The 22,469-nt window shown below is 39.3% G+C and overlaps 4 protein-coding genes across 4 annotated transcripts; 1 reads left to right on the forward strand and 3 right to left on the reverse strand.

Moving 5' to 3' along the window:
• Positions 1-254: 254 nt before the first annotated feature.
• Positions 255-3,290, reverse strand: LOC101297145. Its single transcript, XM_004298799.1, has 4 exons — positions 2,779-3,290; positions 2,476-2,631; positions 1,582-1,653; positions 255-1,218 (listed from the first exon to the last, which is right to left on the reverse strand). The coding sequence occupies exons 1-4, from the start codon at positions 2,929-2,931 to the stop codon at positions 550-552; spliced, it is 1,050 nt and encodes a 349-aa protein (XP_004298847.1). The 5' UTR covers positions 2,932-3,290; the 3' UTR covers positions 255-549.
• Positions 3,291-4,212: 922 nt separating this feature from the next.
• LOC101297436 (potassium transporter 3-like) lies at positions 4,213-8,210 on the reverse strand. The gene is made up of 9 exons (XM_004298800.1): positions 8,089-8,210; positions 7,686-7,929; positions 7,348-7,596; positions 7,172-7,222; positions 6,592-6,852; positions 6,462-6,514; positions 6,070-6,184; positions 5,688-5,939; positions 4,213-5,580 (listed from the first exon to the last, which is right to left on the reverse strand). The coding sequence occupies exons 1-9, from the start codon at positions 8,089-8,091 to the stop codon at positions 4,484-4,486; spliced, it is 2,325 nt and encodes a 774-aa protein (XP_004298848.1). The 5' UTR covers positions 8,092-8,210; the 3' UTR covers positions 4,213-4,483.
• Positions 8,211-8,722: 512 nt separating this feature from the next.
• LOC101299386 lies at positions 8,723-9,949 on the forward strand. The gene has a single exon (XM_004300792.1). It carries the CDS (start codon positions 8,723-8,725, stop codon positions 9,947-9,949), a length of 1,227 nt encoding a protein of 408 aa, XP_004300840.1.
• Positions 9,950-13,401: 3,452 nt separating this feature from the next.
• LOC101297727 (calcium-dependent protein kinase 3-like) lies at positions 13,402-17,928 on the reverse strand. Its single transcript, XM_004298801.1, has 8 exons — positions 17,186-17,928; positions 16,586-16,729; positions 16,239-16,391; positions 15,456-15,571; positions 15,108-15,275; positions 14,581-14,708; positions 14,355-14,454; positions 13,402-13,867 (listed from the first exon to the last, which is right to left on the reverse strand). Exons 1-8 carry the CDS (start codon positions 17,850-17,852, stop codon positions 13,784-13,786), a joined length of 1,560 nt encoding a protein of 519 aa, XP_004298849.1. The 5' UTR covers positions 17,853-17,928; the 3' UTR covers positions 13,402-13,783.
• Positions 17,929-22,469: the final 4,541 nt, after the last annotated feature.

The raw sequence follows: 22,469 nt of genomic DNA on the forward strand, positions 1-22,469 counted from the left end.
TATAACAAACACGTTATTTCTGATTTTCAATCAGTAACTACTCATTGGGTAATTCTATTTATCAAGAAGTAAATTACAACATTTTTCATCACAATGAGCAGCGCCGCCTGCTTATTAGTTATTCTACTCGGCAGCCATACCCTTATAAATCAATGTCTGTGGGAGAGGAACTGAAAACTAAGAAAAAAAGAGAAAATACAAAAGTGTGCTCAACCACAAACTACAAGAGCTCTTTCTTATGCTGACTTGGAGATCTTCCCAAAGAATCGTTCTTCAACTCCCTTATCCATTATACATATGAACAAAGAACCATGCTGATCCTCTTGATAAAGGATTTGAATTTCAGAGTTAATCCCTGTGACTTCACATTAAGTTAGTGCACTTCAACTGGCTCCAGCTGAAACTTCCTATAAAAACATCAATGGCACAGAACTTGCAGCTACTCCTGTAGTCGGCATAAGGCCTCAAATCCTTGGAAAGAACTCAGACCACTTGGAGACTTCTTTCTGGATGGTTTGGCGGAAGGAATCACAAGTACAAGTGTTGGGTTTATTTCATTAAGTCTAAAAATACAAAGCCATTCCAAAGGCTGTGCAACAGCATCGATGGTAATAGATTCCTTGACCGTGCAAATATAACACCCATCACCACCCCAAGGAAAACAAGCGGTAGCATCCTCTGTACATTGAAGTGTGCTAAAGCAAAGACAACGGCGCTCACCAAAATTGCAGACCACACGGGCATGTACTTGGTCAATGAAGGGAGTAGAAAACCCCTAAAGACTATCTCCTCCCACACGGGCGCACACACTGAAACTACTATAGCATACAGTGCCATTGCCACTGGATCACGTGCCAAAATTGATTGCTCAACACTTGATATCGTGACAGGGGTGGATGGCAAGAGTGGTAATAGATTGAGGTTGAATAGTGATAGCCGATTGACGAGGGGAAACATGAGGCATCCTAGCACAACATCTATCTGCCATGTTCCTTTCAAGCTAAATTTAAACCAATCTGGAGGAAGTGGACGGAAACGAGATAAGCAGCGGTGAAGGATCATAATGCCAGCAAGACCTTCAGTTACATCAGTCACTAGGCTGAATAAGGCCTGGCCTCTAAATGTTAATGATTCCCTGTTGAAACCTGCCAGGTGAGCTGCAAACGGAACCATCCAAGAACCTATGAACCAGAAAGCAACAACCCAGAGTAGCATAACCTGCATAACACATATCACATTAACTACAGTGTAATTCATAGTTTTGTCCTTTTCCAGTTTCCATCACTATCAGCTACAGCATATATCACAATAGATTTGCCAATCAAGTAATATCACATTAGTTTAACTACAGTGTATAACAATGAAGAACTGAACGTCTCTTTCTTATTACCGGATGCAAACTACAGGGTATTTCATAATGTTTTTGGTCCTTTTTCTTTCTTCCTTAACAACTCATCCCTACAAGAAGACGATGAATGATTGCAGCTTCTTATTTATGACCATCTTCCAGTGATATACAACTGTAACTTTCAACATAAATGTATGTTACTAACTGCCTATTTAGAAGTGGAGAATACTTACCTGCAATATGGTTTCTGCTGTCCATGGTACAGTCCACCGACTGCCTATTGCCCGAAACACTGCATCTGCAGCCTGAAATTTACACCTCCAGAAATTAAAACCTTGATGTGACGGATAGTATGTTTTAACATTTAAGTAACAATAGCTGTCTACAGGATTCTCCTGTCCCAATGATAACAAGTTTCCATTAAATTGGACTTAGATCTCACTTCGGTGAAAATGAGATCACCTTTTACCTCAATGTCTTGGCAACCATATCAAGCATGACTCTAAAACACTGTAATATCAGCATTAATCCTAGGAATACACCCTGCTATTTTGCTGAATATATATAAGGCCCCACCAATCTACTTTAGATGTTTACTAATCAATATTTGTAGTACATAATCCAATGAGGTAATCACTAACCAAAAGTCAGATACTGGATTACTGAACAACTGCATAACTTATAGTTTCAGAAAAAACAGTGCAAAATTGTCATTCAAACATTAGTCTGAAGTTCATCACTCAACCAAATAGTAATAAACAGTATCTGGGAAGGACAGAGAACTCCTAATACGATCAACAGTGCAACTCCTCAACACGACAAATCAGCCTAACCCTTCCCATCTGATATCAGGTCAAATGATTACCTTAACCTATGAGCTTATCAGATATATGTCACCACTAACTTCAACAACCACATATTATGTACATGAATCAATCAGTCAGTTTCAAAACCCAACCTTCAACCCAATCCATCATACCTAATAATCTCAATTATATCTCTACAAACAAGCTATTTAATACCAGATTCTCTCATTCAACAACACCCACCAGACATTCAACGATTACGAAACCAGCACCAACACAACAAACTCATCAAGTTACAGTGCTATAACAAGGAAATATAACCTCTTTAAGAGTCAATCCCCAGTCCCTTTTGACCTCTTTCACACCATCAAACTCCGGCTTCACTACTTCCTCCGGCACCAAGTGTCCAATATACTCAGCTTTCTGGGTCTCTGAAGAAAACTCCTCTTGCCTAAAGCATGAAATTTTCCTCCATCTCTGCACAAACACACATAAAAAGTTAAAAACACTAACTAACTAATCATAAAGTTACCAAAAGCTACGATTTTTAAGACATTCACAGTGTGAAACAATAAGAAAATAAATACCCAACAGTGAAAAATTGAATTAGGCTGAGTTTCTTACAGTGCTGAAGGGCCTGGAATGAGATTCGGAGATCCTTAAACTCCGGGAAATCGGGTACAAACCCCCGGGTCGGGTCGGAGCCTTAGCTCTGGGGATGGAGGAGGGGAGGAAAGGGCGGTGGAGAAGGGCGTGAGAGCAAGTGGAGCTCAACATAGCGAAATCTCCAAACTAGTTTCAGAAACTTAACATAGTTGTGACTTGGAAGTTGGAAGTGTGTTCTTGTTTCTGGGTCTGTTTGGTTTGCAAGTGTTCTTGTTTCTAGGTCTGTTTGGTTTGGTTTGGTTGGTTGAGTTGGAGCAGAGGTTTATCCAATTCCCAGATATGGGAGAGGAACTGGGAATGGGCTGTAATCAGAGGAAGTTGGAGAAGAGAAAGAAAGTTTGGGATTTGGTGTTAGTCTTGGTCTTATAGGGGCTTGATTGGGTAATTTTTGGGTTTTGTGGGGGTTGTTTTTTACTGGCTTACTAGTATTTTTCTACTACCAGAGATTCTGGGAAATTTAGTTGATGGATAATTGCATTTGGCCTACTATGGAATGAATGATAATCATGATTTCAATGTGCATTTGCTTTCTTTTCCAGGCAACTTTTTTTCTTTCCTTTTTTTCTTCTTATTTGACCAAAGACTTGAGGTATCAATAAACTAATGAGGAAATATAGTTGTAGTATGAATCCAACTTGTTCTTCCCAACTTGATACCAACTCTGTGGATGGTTTTGCTTACCCTAAAACTAGGGACTTGTGATATGGCTTGTCTCTCAAGAGATTGGCAAATAAATCCTTAAATTTATGACGATTGGGAATCATAGGATGATCGTAAATCTTATACATATCGTTGTATTTATTGCAATCAAGTTTCAACTTGACGATAAAAATTTTAACTCGATGTTTGTTATATTTAAGATTTTACTCGATATTAGAGTAACCGTGCTTACCCTCCTCATTCTGAAACTCTCACCTTTCCAATTTTCAAGTGTTCATGTGCTTTATGTCTCCTTTCATGTATTTGTCCACAATTTACTACTCCCTATTTGAACCGCTGAGGGTAAGTGAACTCGGTTGGAACTTGATGAAGAACCTCAACACCAAGAATGTTGAGCAATCAAATAGCATTTCAACATCCATCAAATCAAACAGTAAAGAAGAAGGTGATGCTAAAGAACATCCAGAAATTTCTTTTGCAATGAATAATGAATTACACAGACCAATTTGTCCTTAATGTTGACAAGCCTACTCTGCATCTCATTTCAAATGAAACAGAAAAGAGACAGAGAAAAAACCAATGCTAAATATAACATGTAAACCTACCTGAATTTTGGTTTACAAGAAAGAATTTATCACTTTTTGGGCAACAAAAATATTGAAGTGGTAAAGAAAACTACCACTTTCAGGGAATCAACAATTATGTGGCTTGAAATTCGATAGTACCAATTATAATCCTGCTTCAAAGCCTCAAAGGACAGACTGCACATCTCTGTCAAACTCAATTATTCAGAATCTCTTAATTAGGAGAATACCAACTTGTCACTGATGTACTCACCTGTGTGTTCATGCCAACTGAGCAACATTATCTTCCAACACCAAGAATCTAAAACTATTCACATACAACAAGTGCTTGTGGCTATGGATAAAGCAGCCACTAGTGCAAGTTTTGCTGCCAAACTAATCATATCCATTCTCAGAAGATGCACCACCAGAGGCTTGCCTCACACAATATAGTTGGAACCCACCTTGATCAAGCAAATATGAGGGATGTTCAAAGCAACAGCAGGCGACCGGCAATTTTTACGCAGGAAAGAGAAGGCAATGTTGATAGCACACTTCTTTAAAAATGATGAACTATGCTTTGCCTTTAAATAAGAGTGACCTATTACATATGTTGCCCCAGCATGCTTTGCATTCACAAGTTCCAAGAGCTGTTCCCTCACACGAGGATCCTTGTACTTTGTATCCAGCAACCCAAACCGAGCCCGCCGCCAGTAGTTGAGCTTTGGCGCTTCTTTCTCATATGTGGCTTGCAAATCTAGCAGCACCTGTGACTTGCAGCTGCCCACAAGGGCAGAAGGACCTGAACTGCTGCTTTCTCCGGGGTCAGACGATTGTGACATCACCAATCTTGTGCCGAACGTCCCAGATGTCCTCACAACTGCCATACGCTTATCCACAGACCCTTCCGGTGTTTCAGAACCTTCTGCTTCCATCTGGATGAACTCTGCTATGCTCATCACCAGGTCAATTTCAAAGTCGTCTCCACTCTTAAAGACGTCTTTGTACCCATTCCGAATCATACAGCGATACATCCCGTAAGACTTGGGACCAATCCTACCAATTAGAAACCTTTCTTTTTGGGGCACATAAGGAACAGGAATGGTTTTGATGCAAACAAACACAACCACTTGGTAAAAGGCTGGTAAGTTGGTTAGGAAATGAGTAAATGTTGATGGGATTCCAGTAGCCAACTCAGTGTAGATGAGGCCAATACCAGGGACCCTGACAATCCCAAGACTAGGACCCAGTGTGAGTATCCACTTCATTGAAACCTTGTTATGCAGGTCATACGAATACTTCTTCCTCATGCCATATTGCCAGACATACATAACCACCATGAAGACTGCAGAGAAAACAAGGGGAAACCATCCACCTTTGATAATTTTCATACATGAAGATGAAAGGTAGATGAGTTCCAATGAACCAAAAAGTAAACTAAATAAAAGAGAGAGGATGAAACTCTGGTTCCAAACAAGGTTGATGACTAGTGATGTCAACCATGTAGTTACGATTGTCACAGCCAGAAATGCGATCCCTGGCATTAAGAAAGCAAGCTAAGCTTTCCATAACAAAATAAAGAATAAAAATGATCGTGAAACCAAGAATAGTAATTGAAGGTACTTTTAAAGCAAGATGACATACCATAAGCATGTCCTATATAATTTATGTCTCGAAGACCAACTGTGATGGCCAGGCTGAGAATCAAAAGACTCCAATTTATCTCAGGGATGTATAACTGACCAGGGATCCGTCTGTTTGTAACAACCTTGACACGTGGGAAACATCGTATTGCATGACATTGCTTGACAATTGAGAATGTGGAAGAGATAACAGGTTGACTGGCAACAATGGCGGCAAGAGGAGCAACCACAAGTACAGGCCAAATTAGTGGAGCTACGAAGAAGAAATGAGCATTCTTTAAGCCTAATAATAATAATAATTCTTAAAGAAATAAATGCCTGAAAGAAATACAAGACAGTGATCAATCCTTTAGAACTTTCTTTTACATCTTTTAGAAGCTTACCTGGCACAGAAGCATAAAAGCTCATAGACACCGCAGATAGATTTCTTGAAAGAAATGCAGCTTGTCCCATGTATTGAAGTATTAGACATGGATATATGACACAAGAAAATGCGACCTGCACATAGCAACAGTTAGTTCCCTTGAAACCTTGAAGCAATAGTAACGTAGAGTGAAGTTGTAGAGTAAACATAAACATAAGATTCACTTTTCAACAGAAATTGTTTAGCAAAGTAAAAAACTGACTGAACTTATTGGTCCGCATAGAACAGCAGACCGAGAACCAATCCATGAAGTGTAGTGCCAGATAATACAAGTAGTCAATTGTATAAAGAAATGGATATTAATTTTTTGTCACTACTTCAAAAAAGCAATTAGAATTAGTAGCTTCATACCCTTATTGGTCTTGTTTTAAAGTTGCCAAGATCTGCAAACATATATTCAGTTCCTGCAATTGACAAGAACATTTATTCAATCACGAGAAGCAAAAGTTATAGAACAAAAAAGTTCAGTTGTTATACTTACCAGTTATACATAGAATTATTCCTCCAAGAGAAATCCAACCATCTCTCCCTGTTCTCCTAAAAAATATGTAAATATAATATGGAGAAAGAGCCTGATATATTCTTGGATTCCACTTGATGATATTGTAGATTCCCACACCAGCAATCAGCAGTATCCAAATGATCAGAATGGGAGAAAATATGAAGCCCAGCTTGTGGAAACCACGGTGTTGCAAAATAAATATGCCAACTAATAAAATACATGCAATGAGCACCACCACACCTGTGATTGTATAGATGTGTTAGCAACTAGAGTCACAAAGCTAAATTCTAAGAGGGTGAAACCATGGTGTGTTTCCAGTATCCAGCTAAGTAATGCATTTTAACTCAGCATTAGGAGGCGATAAGTGTTCATGGTTTTATTAAAAGGTCACTTCCTCATCTCATAACTTCCATGATAGTAGACATGCAAACCTTATTTGTAAAACATGAGACGCTACAAATCTATAATGAAAGAAAGTTTGAAACTTGGAGCAGGGGAGAAAATTCAAGCAACTGCATAAGCATTAATTATGAAAAATTTGTTGGAAAGAAACACTAACCATCATGTAGATTCTTTGCTTGAAATTTTATGCCTTCAACAGATGAAAGAACTGCAAGAAATCTTACATTAATTACCACACGATATTGAAGATATCACAAACAACACAACGAACCATTCACTGGTCTCTAAAATCAATCGAGTAATCAAAGAGCTGCTCAACCAAAGAACACTCACCCGAAATGGCAGGAGAGAGAATACCAACACATATCACCATACAAGCTGCAAACAAAACCAGAACAAGTAAACACGTCCTCACACTCTTATGCCTCTCAATAAACCTCTTCAACCACGAATTGGGCATGTTACTACTCGAATGCCCCGGGTAACGATACGTAGTGATCTCCTCATCCGCCGCTTGATGATTAGGTATCAAACACAGTTTCGCATTTCGACAAATCAACGCATACAATGCAATAACTCCTCCTGCAAATGTATAACCACTATAACCCAACATTCAACATCCACACCCCGTAAATCCGCAAAAACAAACACAAATGATCGATAGCTCTCACCTTCTCCGTTATCGTTGGCGCTCAACACGAAAGCGGCGTACTTAATCAACGATGTGAGAGTGATAGTCCAGAAAATGACGGAAAACACACCAAACACGACATCTTCAGATTGGTAATTGAACAATCCTCCGGAAAACGCGCACTTGTAAACATATATCGGAGGAATGCACAGAGCGCCGAACACCAGGCCAAAACTCCGATACGCCGAACGGAGAATTCGTCTGATTTGACCTCTACTGTCAACCTGTTCATACAAAATTAGCACTGACTGAAGCCAACATGCCTGATTTGATCTATGAATTTGGATTTTAATCAGTGAAGTAAAAAAAATTGGGAATTTTGTAAAATCTGAAGAAAAAAAAAAAAATTAGCGATGAATGAACGGAGAAGTGGAGGCGTTTACCATGGCCGGGCGGGGATGGAGGTCCTGAGATCGGCTCAGTAAACCCGGAGTTGGAGCTCAAGGATATAATTAAGGGATTAAAATCACTAAAAGAAAAGAAAAAAGGAAAAAGAAAAATTGGGATTGGGATGGATCGAAGTGGAGCAGGAAACGGCGTCGTATGAGATCCAAATCTGGCGGGTCATTGATGCCGGGATTTTCGCAGAGAAAATTTTAAGAACGGTACACAACTATGGCTCACTTTTAAGATTGGTACATCAACTATGGCTCTCGTGTTGGACTGTTGGTTACTACTTACTGCCCTTAACTTGTATTTCCCGGCGAAGAAGTGTTTTTTGTTTCCTAACCAAGTTAATTCTGAAAAAAAAATATATATATATACATATTACATTAGATTAATTTACTCAATGCAAAGGGAATTTGCTTAGGAAGAGATGTCTTATTTGGATACTTTTAAGTACGTATTCATTGCTGCTCTTTAAGGAAGGTTTGAATTGAATAGTGTTTTCCTAGTTTGATTATTCCTTTTCGAATTAGTAATGGTGCTCTATATAAAGCATATATCTTTGTGTGTTCAAGCAGAAAATTTGCAAGGATTTTTCTCTTGGTCAATAATATGTGTGACAAACTGACAATGGGTATCAGTAGCGACTCCAGCGTCGACGACAGATGGTCCAAGGATCTTGCTCATGAATTAGTAGACATGATCGTGAAGCGACTATGTCTATTTGATTCCATATCATGTACTGCTGTTTGTTCATCTTGGAGACTAGTTTGGAAACGCAGGTTTGGAAACCAGTTTCCATTCATCCTGCGATCTTTTCCCTATCAATCCTACTATAGTTTATATAGTCCTGGCGAAGATAGAGCCACCAACAACCTCAGGTTTCCAAAGGGAGTCCTTGTAGATTGTCGTTGCACGGCTTCATATTGTTCCGGCTCTTATGGTTCTTGGTTGATAATTGCAGAACATAGCCAGCACCCAAAGTCGGCCAGGAGCTACTTCTTCAACCCGTTATCGGGTGCTCGCATTGCTCTGCCACCCCACTTGAACCCTTCTTTCTTTGTCAGAGACGATGAAACTGATTGGGATGAGAAATTTATTGTCAAGACAGTAGCCTCTTCAGATCCAACAGATCCTAACTGCATTGTAGCGGCACTTACAATACATAGTCATACGTTGGCTTTTTGCAGGCCAAATGATGCATCATGGACTTTGCAACACGATACTCCCGTTAAAGGTGGCTTTGGCTTTACTGACCTTCACTTCCATGAGGGAGAGTTGTATGCGACGGTGGGGAGGATGATCGACGCTGTACAGATGTTTGATCCCATAGAGGTTCTTTCTCAAACTCAATGTGGAAGTGACGAGGCTGATGCTTTCAAGGGCAAGAAGTTATGGGTTGAACCTCTTCCACATCACACCATGCGTGATCCATCTTTTTCTTTGATCACTTCCTCCAGTGGCGAGATGCTACTAGTTTTCAAGGATGAGAGAAAATGGAAAAATGATACAGAAGAATTCTCATTTTTGGTGTTGAGGTGTAAGGTGGATAAAACTATTCGCATTATGGGTATGAATTTGTTAAAGTATGAAGAGATGAATGACATTGGAGAGCAAGCGATCTTTATAGGCGATATAGGAGCCGAAACCTTGATTGCTATGGCAAAACCAACTAACTCAATGCCGGTGATAGACAAGCTTGGTGGACATGGAAGTGGAAACTGCATCTACTTTACTAATGGAAAGGATGACAGAATTGGTGTTTACAACTTGGCTGATAGGACACTGAAATATCCGCTCACTGGAGGTCATCAACAAGCACATAGTAAGGTCTGGTTCACACCAAAGCTGTCATGAAAGCTTAAGATGAATTGTTCAATTACTATATGATCAATAATGTAACTTCTTTTTACCTTGTCTTGTAATCTTTCATATACAATGCATTGCTTATTCCATGCCAACTTGTTTCCAAGTCAATTTCTGAGTCTTAGACACCACCTAAATAAAGGGTTATGATTGCTATCGAAGATTGTTGGTAAACGAAACTGTACTTATGTTTGATCCCATGGAGATTCTTTCTCAATCTCATTGTGGAAGTGACGAGGCTAATGCTTTAAAGGGCAAGTTGTTAAGTGTTAGCCCTCTTCGAGATCGCACGATATGGAGGTATAATCCATATAGGAAAAGGATTCGTAGTGTAAAAGAGACTTAGAGTTTGTGTTGGAAAATAATCATTATGAGAATCATCATCTTTTAGGTGTTGTACAACTATCTCTATATGGATTCAAGATTCCTAATCCTGTTAGCATTAGAACCAGGCACACCCATGTGGATATTCTAGAACACATGATTCCTTCTTGCGGAGGAGTTGAATCAATATTGGAAAAGAACTACATGAACTAAGGTTATGGTTCTCTATATAAAGGAGGCATACTGCTACATTTTATTCATCTTACAAATCCAAAAAACAAGTGCATCGCATACCTCCCCCATCTCTTCTCTAAAATCTTCAGCCACCAACCTTTAAAGCTTCAAATAACAAGCCCAGCAGTTCTTTTACTCAGGCGTGATGTGAAGCAATCAGCAACCATATTCAGGAGGAATGTCAAACAAATCCGTGACTTGAAGAAGAATCCAAGACGGTTCCCAAGGAATTGGTGTTTTGGCCACGATCCTCAATAGAGGCAGAGAGGTAACTTAACAGTATCAAAAGTAAACAACTGGTGCGGGCATGCCACTGCGCTGGCGCGGAATGAGAATGTGTTGGTGCTTGACTTCTAATCAAACGATGAGAATGTGTTAGTGTTTGACTTCTAATCAAAGGAATGGGCTCCGGTGCCACCTCGCGGACGAGGGATTACGAGTAGCTCTCCTATTCGCTTGCAATCGATACTCACTGTGGGTAGCAAGCAGGGCAATTAATCGGGACAGTAAGTACAGGCGAGACCAAACAGGCTCTGAAAGCTAAGGCATGCACTTTAGCGTTAAGGTTTCCAGAAGCTCAAAGAGTTGTTGAGTTGTGTACTTATTGTCCTGATTAATTGCTCTGCTCACTACCCACAGTGAGTATCGATTGCAAGCGAATAAGAGAGCTACTCATAATCCCTCGTCTACGAGGTGGCACCGGAGCTCATTTGTTTGATTAGAAGTCAAGCACCAACACATTCTCATTCCATGCCCACACAGTTGCACGCCCGCACCCGTTGTTTACTTTTGATAGTGCTAAGTTACCTCTCTGTCCCTGTTGAGAATCGTGGCCAAAACAATTGGAAACCAATCTTAAAATGAATGTCACTCTTTTACCTTGTCTTGTAATCTTTCATATACAATTACATTGCTTATTCCATGCCGACTTGTTTCTGTTTCATCCACGATTTTCAACATAGAGATTGCTTAGTGTCTACTAGGTAGATTTACATAATTTACTTCTTATGTACATAGCGGCGGGTGGATTGTGTTCATGTTGTTGTTACATATTCTCAAGTTGTGAGTAGATTGTGTTTATGTTGTTATTATATATTCTCAAATTGTGATCAATAAAAATAGCGTCTCTCGTCCTTTGCTCAAAAAATAAAGTTATTAACATATGTACAAACAAAAAAAACTGTATGCAGATCATGAAAAGCTCAATCACCTAATTGGATCCAAAAAAGATTAGAAAACAAAAAAATAGATTGATCACTCAATGCGAAAGGGATTCAGATTGCCGGATCGGATTAGGAAGAGGAGATGTCTAGCTAAGATTTGGATAGTGAATATATGTACGTATTCCTTGCTGTTCTTTTAAGGAAGGTATGAATTGCATAGTGCTTTCCTAGTTTGATTATTCCTTTTAGAATTAATAATGCCCTCCGGCACAGCAGAATTAGTGCTCTCTATATAAAAGCATATATCTTTGTTTGTGATATTCATTGATTGTTCAATCTCTCGTGGTCAATAATCTGTGTGACAATGAGTAGCAACATGATACTGAAGCGTAGACGACGACATGATAGTAGCGTAGACGAGAGATGGTCCAAGGATCTTCCTCATGAATTAGTAGAAAGGATAGTGAAGTGGCTAGGGCTGTTTGATTTCATATCATGTACTGCTGTTTGCTCATCTTGGCGTAGTAGTGTAGCTATGGCCTCGAAAAGCAGGTTTGAAAACCAGTTTCCATTTATCCTGCGATCTGTTCCTTACAATCAAGACTGCTATAGTTTATATAGTCCTGCCGAAGATAAAGCTCAGGTTTCCAAAGGGAGTTGTAGATCGTGACGGCACGGCTCCATATTGTTCTGGCTCTTGTGGTGGCTGGTTAATAATTGCAGAACATAACAGCCAGCCGCACCCAAAGCCGGCCAGGAGCTACTTCTTCAACCAGGTATCGGGTGCTCGCATTGCTCTGCCACCCCGCTCGGACCCTTCTTTCTTTGTCAGAGATCGTCGAGCCGGTGTGAAAGTGTTTATCAAGACTGTAGCCTCTTCAGATCCAACAGATCCTAACTGCATTGTACCGGCAATTGCATTACATGGATATAGGGTGGTCTTTTGCAGGCCAAATGATGCATCATGGACTTTGCAATATCCACCCAATACTCCCCTTAGAGGCGGCTATGGCTTCACTGACCTTCACTTCCATGAGGGAGAGTTGTATGCGACGGTGGGGAGGATGATCGACGTTGTACTTATATTTGATCCTTTAGAGGTTCTTTTTCAATCTCAATCTCAAGGTTCTTACAAGGGCAAGTTGTTAGGTGCTAGCCCTCTTGAAGGTCACATCGTGTTAAGGTGGAAAAACATGCGTAATCCATCTTTTTGTTTGATCACTTCCTCCAGTGGCGAGATGCTTCTAGTTTTGAAGGAAGAGAGAGAACGGGAAAACGATAGAGAAGTTTTATTGTTGGTGTTCAAGTGTAAGGTCACTAAAAATGTGGATAAAACTATTCGTGAGGGTTGTTTAAAGTATGAAGTGATGAATAACATTGGAGAGCAAGCAATCTTTATAGGAAACGTAGGAGCCAAAACCTTGATGGCTATGGCAAAATCAACCAACTCAATGCCGGTGATTGATAAGCTTGGTGGACATGGAAGTGGAAACTGCATCGACTTTACTAATTGGAAAGGATGACAGAATTGGTGTTTATAACTAGGTTGATGACACACTGAAATATCAGCTCACTGAAGGTCTTCAACGAAAACGTAGCATGGTCTGGTTCACACCAAAGCTGTCATGAAAGCTTAAGATGAATTATTGTTCAATTACTGGCATCAATGCAACTTCTTTATATTGGGTTTACACCAAAGCTGTCGTGAAAGCTTAAGAAAAATGGAAGGAAGAAAATATAGATTCTGCTACTTCCAGCTTCTATTGGGTTGTTATTGCCGAATTGGGGTTGATGTAAAAAGAAACCAATCTCAGTTTCTGTAATTAAACAGCCAATAGAGGGACAAGTAGTACTATAGTACTTGTATTCAAGGAGTGGTGTTAGAGAACTCATATTGCAACATTACTGAAGAATTCTGCCTACACAAACAGTTGAATCATCCTCCAAATAACCGAAACCGAGCACATCTCTCCCAGATGGCATGCGGAAAGACTTCTTGCAATCCCAAGCAACTAAACTAGTATAGAGCATGACATCTCAAATGTAACCTCAAAATAAATAACTGCTTGAGTTAGCAGAGAAAAACAGTTGATCTCTGTTTAGTTTATTTTCTTCTTCTGTTTGTGACCAACTCAGGATTTCCTTTCCTCATCATGGCAACAAACTCATCATAGTTGATCCTTCCATCCTGCAAATAATTTATTAACTCATTAGTCATGACAGAAGCATTCAACATGAAGTATCCATATTTCATAATGAGAAGACATAGAAATAAGAACAAGCGCAGTAGCCTGTTAGGTTATTAATTAAGTTTGATACCATCAGCTGACACGGTTTCTGAAAAGCGAGGTGTGGTCGACAGATATCATTTTATACCTCGATGCAAAACTTATTTGTGGTAATAGATTCATTGTTTGAAACTGTCATGGTTTTTTTGGTTATAACATGTAAATTTTTTCATGCTCCCTTGCCCAGTACTTTTCCACTATAGTCTTTATGTCAAAACAATTCCACAAGCAGCAAGGCAATGTCTTTCCTCCAAAAGATGTTGAAAATCATATTGGAAAAGGGTCCAGACTTCAATTGTACCTCTTCATTAGTGTGTATTTGTGAATCTCCTATGTGCAAGTGTAATTACCAGAGTAAATAATTATAGATAGAGAGAATAAACATACAAGATCTGTGTCAACTTCTGTGATGATTTCCTTAATCGTTTGTTCGTCACCCATATTATACTTCTTAAGTGCTTGCTCCAATTCTTCCATTGTGATGTACCTAAAACAAGAGGACGTCAAAAAGACAACAATCAGTTTCAGTGGGGGGAACAGGTTTGCAACAATATTCATACGAATAATAGAATGATTGCTATAACTATAGTTTTTGAAAGGAAAAAAGTATCACCCGCTCTTGTCCTTGTCGAAATATTCAAAGGCTGTATATAAATGGTCCTCTCTATCCATTCTGTTCATGTGCATAGTAGCAGTTATAAACTCAATATAATCAATGGTTCCATTTCCATCCACATCAGCCTGAAACAGTAAACGAAAATGCCTGTCATATTTGTAGAAACATAATTGATTATCCAAATGAAGTGTGTACACTGTACAGGGACATAATATATGTAACATTTGAGGCAGCCACAAAGCTGATGGTATAGATTTATTAAAACTTTACAATGAGTGATGCACTAAGAAGCTGATTCTACTATTCTGCCAAAATATTCTCAGTACATATTCTTAAGAAAATCATAGCTATTAGGAAAATGGAAGAAAAGTAAACAAGAGGACAGGCAGTGTGTTCCCTCTAATTTTCTTTTTCTTTAACTTTGTTTCAGCACTTTTCTTTAAACTAAAGTTACCAAAGACGCTAGCATCATGAAGCTCAAGGTAAATTGACTAACTGAGAGTGAGAGGACCAGAGATGTTTACCGCTTCCATCAACTGTCTCACTTCAGACTCAGAAAGCTTGGTACCCAGCTTTGGAAGGCCTGCTTTTAACTCTTCAAATGTAATTGTTCCACTATTATCTGTGTCCATTGATTTAAACATTTCCTTCAAGCCTATGATTTCATCTTCAGAAAGATTTTCTGCAATTACCTGAAACATTGATAGGAAGCATAATTTAACTGAACACTTAGTTGGGAAAAGACCAATGATGCCAATGTATTAATCCCATGACTTGGGTAGGACCTGCAGCAGCCCAAACCATAGGATCCATTTGCATCACGATCAATGAATGAGGATGATGTCAATAATACTGACAAAAGATATTCACACCTTCAATGCAACTTTTTTGAGTTTGTTCATTGCCCTGAACTGTTTCATTCTAGATAAAACAGCAATATCAAGAGGTTTATCAGATGCGTCGCCATCTTCTCGCATCCATGGATGATCTGCAACATATAACGAGTGGTGAGCTTCATTGTTATTGAAGACCAAAAACTAACTCTAATGCATAGATGATTTTATCGAGGTAACAGATGACATGTTTCTTGCTTTCATGACAGGGCCAAACACAGAGTCCTGTAACAGTACCAATACCAAATGACTCAAATTATATTGAAACAATACAAACTGAGCTCTTCAATTGGTTCCAAATCCTCCACAGATTTTACACATCTATGTATCCAATTCTGTCTCTCTTTCTTTTAATCAAGTTGGGTAAATGGAGTTGCTCTCAACCGGTGATTCCCCCCTCTCCATTGATGCAGAGAAGGCCTACTACCCCACACAGCGTAGAACACTTGGACAAGACTGTAATCACTAGCATCATCGTCTCACATAAAAATGATACCATGAACACGATCATATATTGTCATCATTCTTAGAGCCGGATGCCACCTACAAACTATGATATACAGTGCCCACTTCTACATAAATAAAAGTATGAATATAAATTCACACGACCTGATGAAATTTCCTTCATCTGATTGTGTTTTTGGTATTGGGGGAAGAAAGATAGAGAATAGAGGGGACAGGCACCGGGAGACTGATGAAAATGGAGACTAATTGTAAAACTAAGAAAAAAACGAAAAAGGTAAAATCTTAAATCTAACTTACTTAGGACATCCCCTGCTGCAAGCCGTTCCTTTGGATCAGCTCGAAGCATTTTCTTCACAAGATCTTTGGCACTGCTGGATATGGAAGGCCAAGGATCAGATGAGAAATCAATGTGTCCCCGAAGAATAGCATCAAAGATACCCTGTTCATTCTCTGCATAAGAAAGAAAAAAGTGAAACTGAAGAGTGGCTTAAATCACAACCAAGCAACTTTGAGTACTTAAAATGAAAAGAACTACATCTTAATGCTAAGTTAATAATATTAACAACTCTAAAGAAAGGGTAAAGTGGTAAACAACAAGAACAACAGATGACCCAAGTTCTACAATCACGCTATACAAGCCATACCTCCCCAGAATGGTGGAACCCCACTAAGTAGAATGTATAGTATCACCCCTGCACTCCAAATATCAGCCTCAGCTCCATAACGCCTGCGCAGCACTTCAGGAGCAACATAGTATGCACTTCCCACAAGATCCTTGAATACATCACCTACACTCAAACAAAGAACCATAAAGTTTACTCCTTGAAATGAAGGCGACAAAAATTCTCAAGATTCCGTTAAAATCCAAACAGCATGGAAAGTTAGAGCAAGACTAATTATTGAGAATTATGACTGGTAACATCGTGGTGATTCATGTTTTAGAGCACAATACGCAATGTAGGATTTTTCTAAGAGTAGGCAATGTGAACATAAATTTCTCCAAATTTATAAACCAATGCAGACTTCATAATTAGTCAACTTCAGCTCAACCTAAAAACTAAAACAAGCACAAGCAATGGCGAAATCACACCGCAGCATTCTTCATGAACTAAAACTATAACATTCTCTTGCATAATAACTAAGCAATGTCGAAATCGCAGCGCCGCATTGTATGAACTTAAAAACAATAACATTCATTTGCGTATTAATATCTTCCATATATACTGAAAATTTGAAGTCCTCACCGGGCTTGAAGAACACCGAGAGTCCGAAATCGGTGGCCTTGAGCGGCGAGTCCTCATCTTTACTCAACAGCAAGAAATTCTCCGGCTTCAAGTCCCTGTGGAACACTCCCATGGAGTGACAGTAATGCACAACCGTGACCATCTGCCGGCAGAGATTCGCCGCCGCGCGCTCCGAGTAGTGCCCCTTGGCGATGATCCTGTCGAAGAGCTCGCCGCCGCCGCAGAGCTCCATGACGAGGTTGACCGAGTGGCGGTCCTCGTACGCGCCTTTGAGCTCGACGATGTTGCGGTGGCCGGTGAGGTGGTGCATGATCTGGACCTCACGGCGGACGTCCTCGACGTCGTCGTGGTTGACGAGCTTGCGCGTGGCGATGGATTTGCAGGCGAATTGGAGCTTGGACTCTTTGTGAGTCACGAGGTAGGTGACGCCGAATTGGCCTCGGCCGAGCTCGCGGCCGAAGGTGTAGGTGGCCCGGACGTCCTCCATGGGTTTGCCGAGGACGCGGCCGACGGGGGAGGCGGTTGCGGTGGAGGTCGGGGCGGGTTTGGGCGGTGGAGGTCGGTTCGGGGCGGCATTTGGGGGGAGGACTTGGACGTGGCCGTTGGATGGGAGGTGGGGGCGGGGATCGGGGGAGTCGGCTGCGGCGGAGCTGCAGTTGCCGCCCATTTTTAGAGGGTCAACGGCGGGTCAAAGGAGAGATATTGGGGGAAAGGGAAAGAGGGAGTCTTTGTCTGAAAGTGGGTGGGGAATGGAAGATTGAAATTGGACTATAGTGGACTGCATGGCCGGTTGACTTAGAAATGTGATGTGAAAAACGTTTTTGGGTAAATTGGGTAATTTTAGAGGGTGTAAATAGTAAAAAGATGTTTTACCTCAGACATATTTACCAACAAGATTGATTTTATTTTCTAATCCTGGTTCAACTAGGGAAGGTAATTTTAGTGTAAAAGAGACTCGGAGTTCGAGTTGAAAAATGATCAAGATTCTTTCTTGCAGAAGAGTTGAATCGATATAGGAAAATGCTACATGAACTAGGATCGATTTTCGCCTTTATATAAAGGAGACATATTGCTACATGCATTTTATCATCTTATAAATTCAAAAACAAGTTTAGTCACACACAGTTTCTTTTCGATTATATTTTTTAGATTTAAGTTGACATCAGAGTCTTCTTCTTCTACATTCAATTTCAAAGACACCTAAACCCTAAGCAATTTTAACGATACAGACACGCCTAGCTAGTATCATTTGAAAACGTTGACCCTTTGTTTTTATGTGAAAAGAGTTACCAAAAGTCTTTGAGATCAAGCCTAGTATCATTTGATTTAATGACATAAGTCTCCCCTTATAAGTAGAAGACTGTGAGTTCGACTCTTATAATAGACTCGTTGTAGTATATGAGTTGTTTAAACTGATAAAATAAAAGCCTTTGGGATAAGGGAGATGTTTATTACACTTTCTCTGCATGTCATATACGATTCACAACAAGCTTTGAGTTTTAACAACTTTTTATTAAATTGTATAATTATGATATTGTAAAAGTAACTTAGAAAAAATTACATTTTTGTTGTACTAATTGGTTTTATTAACATGTACTTCTTTTTTATTGTAAGTTACTTACACACTTTCATTGCTATGCAGAGTTTTAAATGACTCGTGATGATATTCAACCCCCAAGAATGAGACCCGAATACAATCCAATATGCATTAACATGCCTGCGCCTGCACCTAGAAGAACTAATATGGAGTTGGAATTTTACATCATCAAGCACCTACCAGTGTTTCGTGGACTTAGAGATGAAGATCCGATCTTACACTTGAAGCGAGTGGAATTTGTATGTGCTCGCTTGGTGCTACCGAACGTGGATATTGTGTTCATGAAACTTAAGGTTTTTTCCTACTCATTGATGGATCAAGCCAAGAATTGGTTTCTCTCTATCTCTATTAATGGATTTATCACTTCTTGGGGATAATTGATGGAGCTCTTTTTGATTAAGTACTCTTTCCAAGCAAGAAGAACTCTTCAAAGAATGAAAATTGGATCTCTAAGGCAACAAGTTTATGAGCTTTATCTAGATTACTATAAGAGATTCCAAGATATGATATACTTGAACTGAGATCATGAGATGGATGATGCATCTCTCTTGTCATGCTTTTATCAAGGGCTACTAGATTGGGAGAAGCAAATATTGGACACCTCTGCTGGTGGAAGCTTCTTGGAGTTAAAACTAATGGAAAGAAGAAAGCTGATTAGAACTCGAGCTACGATCGATCAACCTAGCTTGTCCAATTAAGCCAACCTAACCCAAGCAAGAAACAAGGAAGACCGATCCCGATGGGCTTTTCAATGGAGTTATGCAAGGTAAGACCGAGAGTTTTGGGGAAAGTCAATATTTATCAAACAAGGATTTCTTCTTGTTACACAAGACTGCAAGAGTCGGATGAACATGGAATCAAGATTACAATATCATTAGCTAGGGTTTACGGCAAAGAGATATTGAAGATTCAAGATTGATCTCTACTACTTGGACACCATGCTCTGCGCAGCCTATTCCTCCTTCATTTTCAAGTTGTTTTGTCTTCTCTTATTCATCAAGTGTAACGTAAACCGTGACCTTTTGTACGTTGTTTTCGACTTCTATATATGCTTGTAAACATTAAATAGATTTCTATTTTATGTATTGGTTGTTTCGATTGTGTTTAGATTCAAGTTCAAATAATTTGTTTAGTTTCCTAAACTCATAAAGTTAGACTAGTAATTACATTAAATCAATAGAAATTGGCTATCATACTCTTTAGTCGATATAGTTCAATTTAGTTAAGGAACCTACGTAACAAGGATAAAATGTACTCTTTGGTCTTTATTTCTTGATTGATCTCTAGCTTGCATTGATATTTTGATTTGAAAAAAAAAAAAAATCTAAAAACAAAAAATTCTAGTGGGTTTAGTAGCTAGTGTTGCCTTTCTTGCTACCTGCATGGAAGTCGGGGTATGCATGGAAGCGCTTCTCATTATCTCATGGGTTGGTTGGTTCCCTTGAAATTCCAATCTTGATCAATAACCCTATATTTGAGAGCTCGACCTCTTGTATCAAGTTGTAGTTACCTCATGCATTGAAACAGGTTCAAGTATATTCCTAAACGTAAGTGGAGAACTGAGAAAACTTAGTAGGGTGGTGGTGCTTGACTCCCTTCCTTGCTCTGCACATGTTTAACATTATCGATCCTCTTCCCCATCCAAAAACGGAAACCTGGAGAGTGATTGTTGATCACGTTGTATATTTACCTGGCAGTTGGCATGAAGCGAGCTTCGAATGAGCGATCTGTAATTTTGCTTGGCCATATATTGCATGCCTCATTATGCACGGTGGCGCTGGGAAAGTTGTGGTCCATTTGCATCCTCTCCACACAACCCACAAGCCTGGCTCATCTGAAATCGTGGGAGTATAGAATAGAACTAATTGGGGATCCTCCTGGGAATCCAATTCCACGTACCATATGTGCTAGGGTTTGCTTTCATTCTAAATTGTACGGTGTTCATGTGGAGAGGAAAGATCTCATCACATCATAAAAGAGATAAATAAAATATAACTTATAAGTGGATGGATCACACTTAATTGTATCGAGGTCTTTTGTGATTAAAACTCAACATCTTAAACGTGATTAAGTTTGGACAATATCGTTTCAATGGTGATCTGTAAGCCATGTTTGTCCATCTTCAAGTGTTCCCGTCAAACATGACATAAATATATTAATATTGATATACTTCATATTGCATGATGACTATATTGAATTAAACCTAACAAGTTTGTTAATTATATAATTTTAGTCGACTAAGCAATCACGCTGCTGCAAATTAGTGGGTTTTGCATGTTTTATGGGGGCTAGCTTCTTCAACATTTGCTGGATTTCATGTGTTTCTATTGAGCATATGAAGTTTCTTACGTATGTACGCATTATTAGTCTGACGATAAACTTAGATTCTAATCTCTAAATTCATTATCTGCACCACCAATTTGGTCATGAATAGATGATTTAGTCACCTTTCCTCCCTGCAATATTCCTTAATCATGGACATGCTCAGACCAAATTATATCTGCTCGCACGTCATTTTGTTCCTGGAATATGTTCCTCGTAATAATTATTAACTGAAGGACTGAAATTAAAAGAAGGAAGAAAATCTCTGCATCCTCACGACCTCGCATGTATTTGGCATTTTGGATATATAATTTAGTAGTAGCTAGAATGAATATGTGTGAGTGATCATCAAAAAATCATGAATGGCATCAACTACGATTATGTCAAAGCTAGCTAGTCAAGGAAAGAAAGAACATGGCCATGATACTGTGCAAGCTGTTCTATATCAGGCCATTCGACTGGGAGGAAAGCAAGATCGAACTTGTTATTTACAGGAAAAAAAGAACATGCATGCTATCCTTAAATCGTTAATAAAGTGAAAAAATAGAAAAAGAGCTAGCTAGCACCAGATTGAGGATGACCGATTGATGATATCGATAGATCGAGATCGAATTATGTGATGAACTTTCACAAGTTATAGGCCTGCATATCCCGTATATAACATGTTATAATGCTAGTATGCTATGCTCTGATCAGGTATATAGCTGGCAAATGTCTTAGTCATAGGTAATATTCCCACACGAAGAATGATGAGCAAAGAGGCTTCGCTGTGAAAGTACTAGTGAATTCCATAAACATTCCTCTTGTTTCACTCGATCGATCTCATCTTTTTCTCCAGCTATTTTTTAAGGAACGCTTAGCCTTTAACTAACTTTACACTTTGTCCAATATACCAAAGAGATGCCTTTTACCATTCATGCGCTTGATGTCAGTTCTATCAAACTCATTTCTTGTAGCAGTTATTGTAATTGGTGACACTGGATAATCGAAATTAATTTTTAACATGCATACATATGGTGATTGATGGAGTACTATATATACTTACATGCCCAAAATGTAGAAGTGAAGATACATTTGTATTAGCTGGATGATGAAACGTGTGTGGCGATTGAAAACTGCAGTACGTTCAGATTCTAATTCTCCATGCATGCAGCATTATTGAGAATTTGAGATTAAGCATCTTTTTATCTCCTGAGCAACTGTTTTTGGCCACATATCTCCTGAAGTGTTTAGCTTCAGTATACTTCTACCATCTCGCATTCTCTATTATTGTCGTATTGTATTCTCCATATATGACATCCTGACTAGACGTACTTTTCTCTCACTACTTGCAAAGAAACCATAAGCTACAGTGCCATACACCCT

The sequence above is a fragment of the Fragaria vesca genome, linkage group LG5, assembly GCF_000184155.1.
Source record: "Fragaria vesca subsp. vesca linkage group LG5, FraVesHawaii_1.0, whole genome shotgun sequence".
In the NCBI taxonomy this organism is placed as follows: domain Eukaryota; kingdom Viridiplantae; phylum Streptophyta; class Magnoliopsida; order Rosales; family Rosaceae; genus Fragaria; species Fragaria vesca.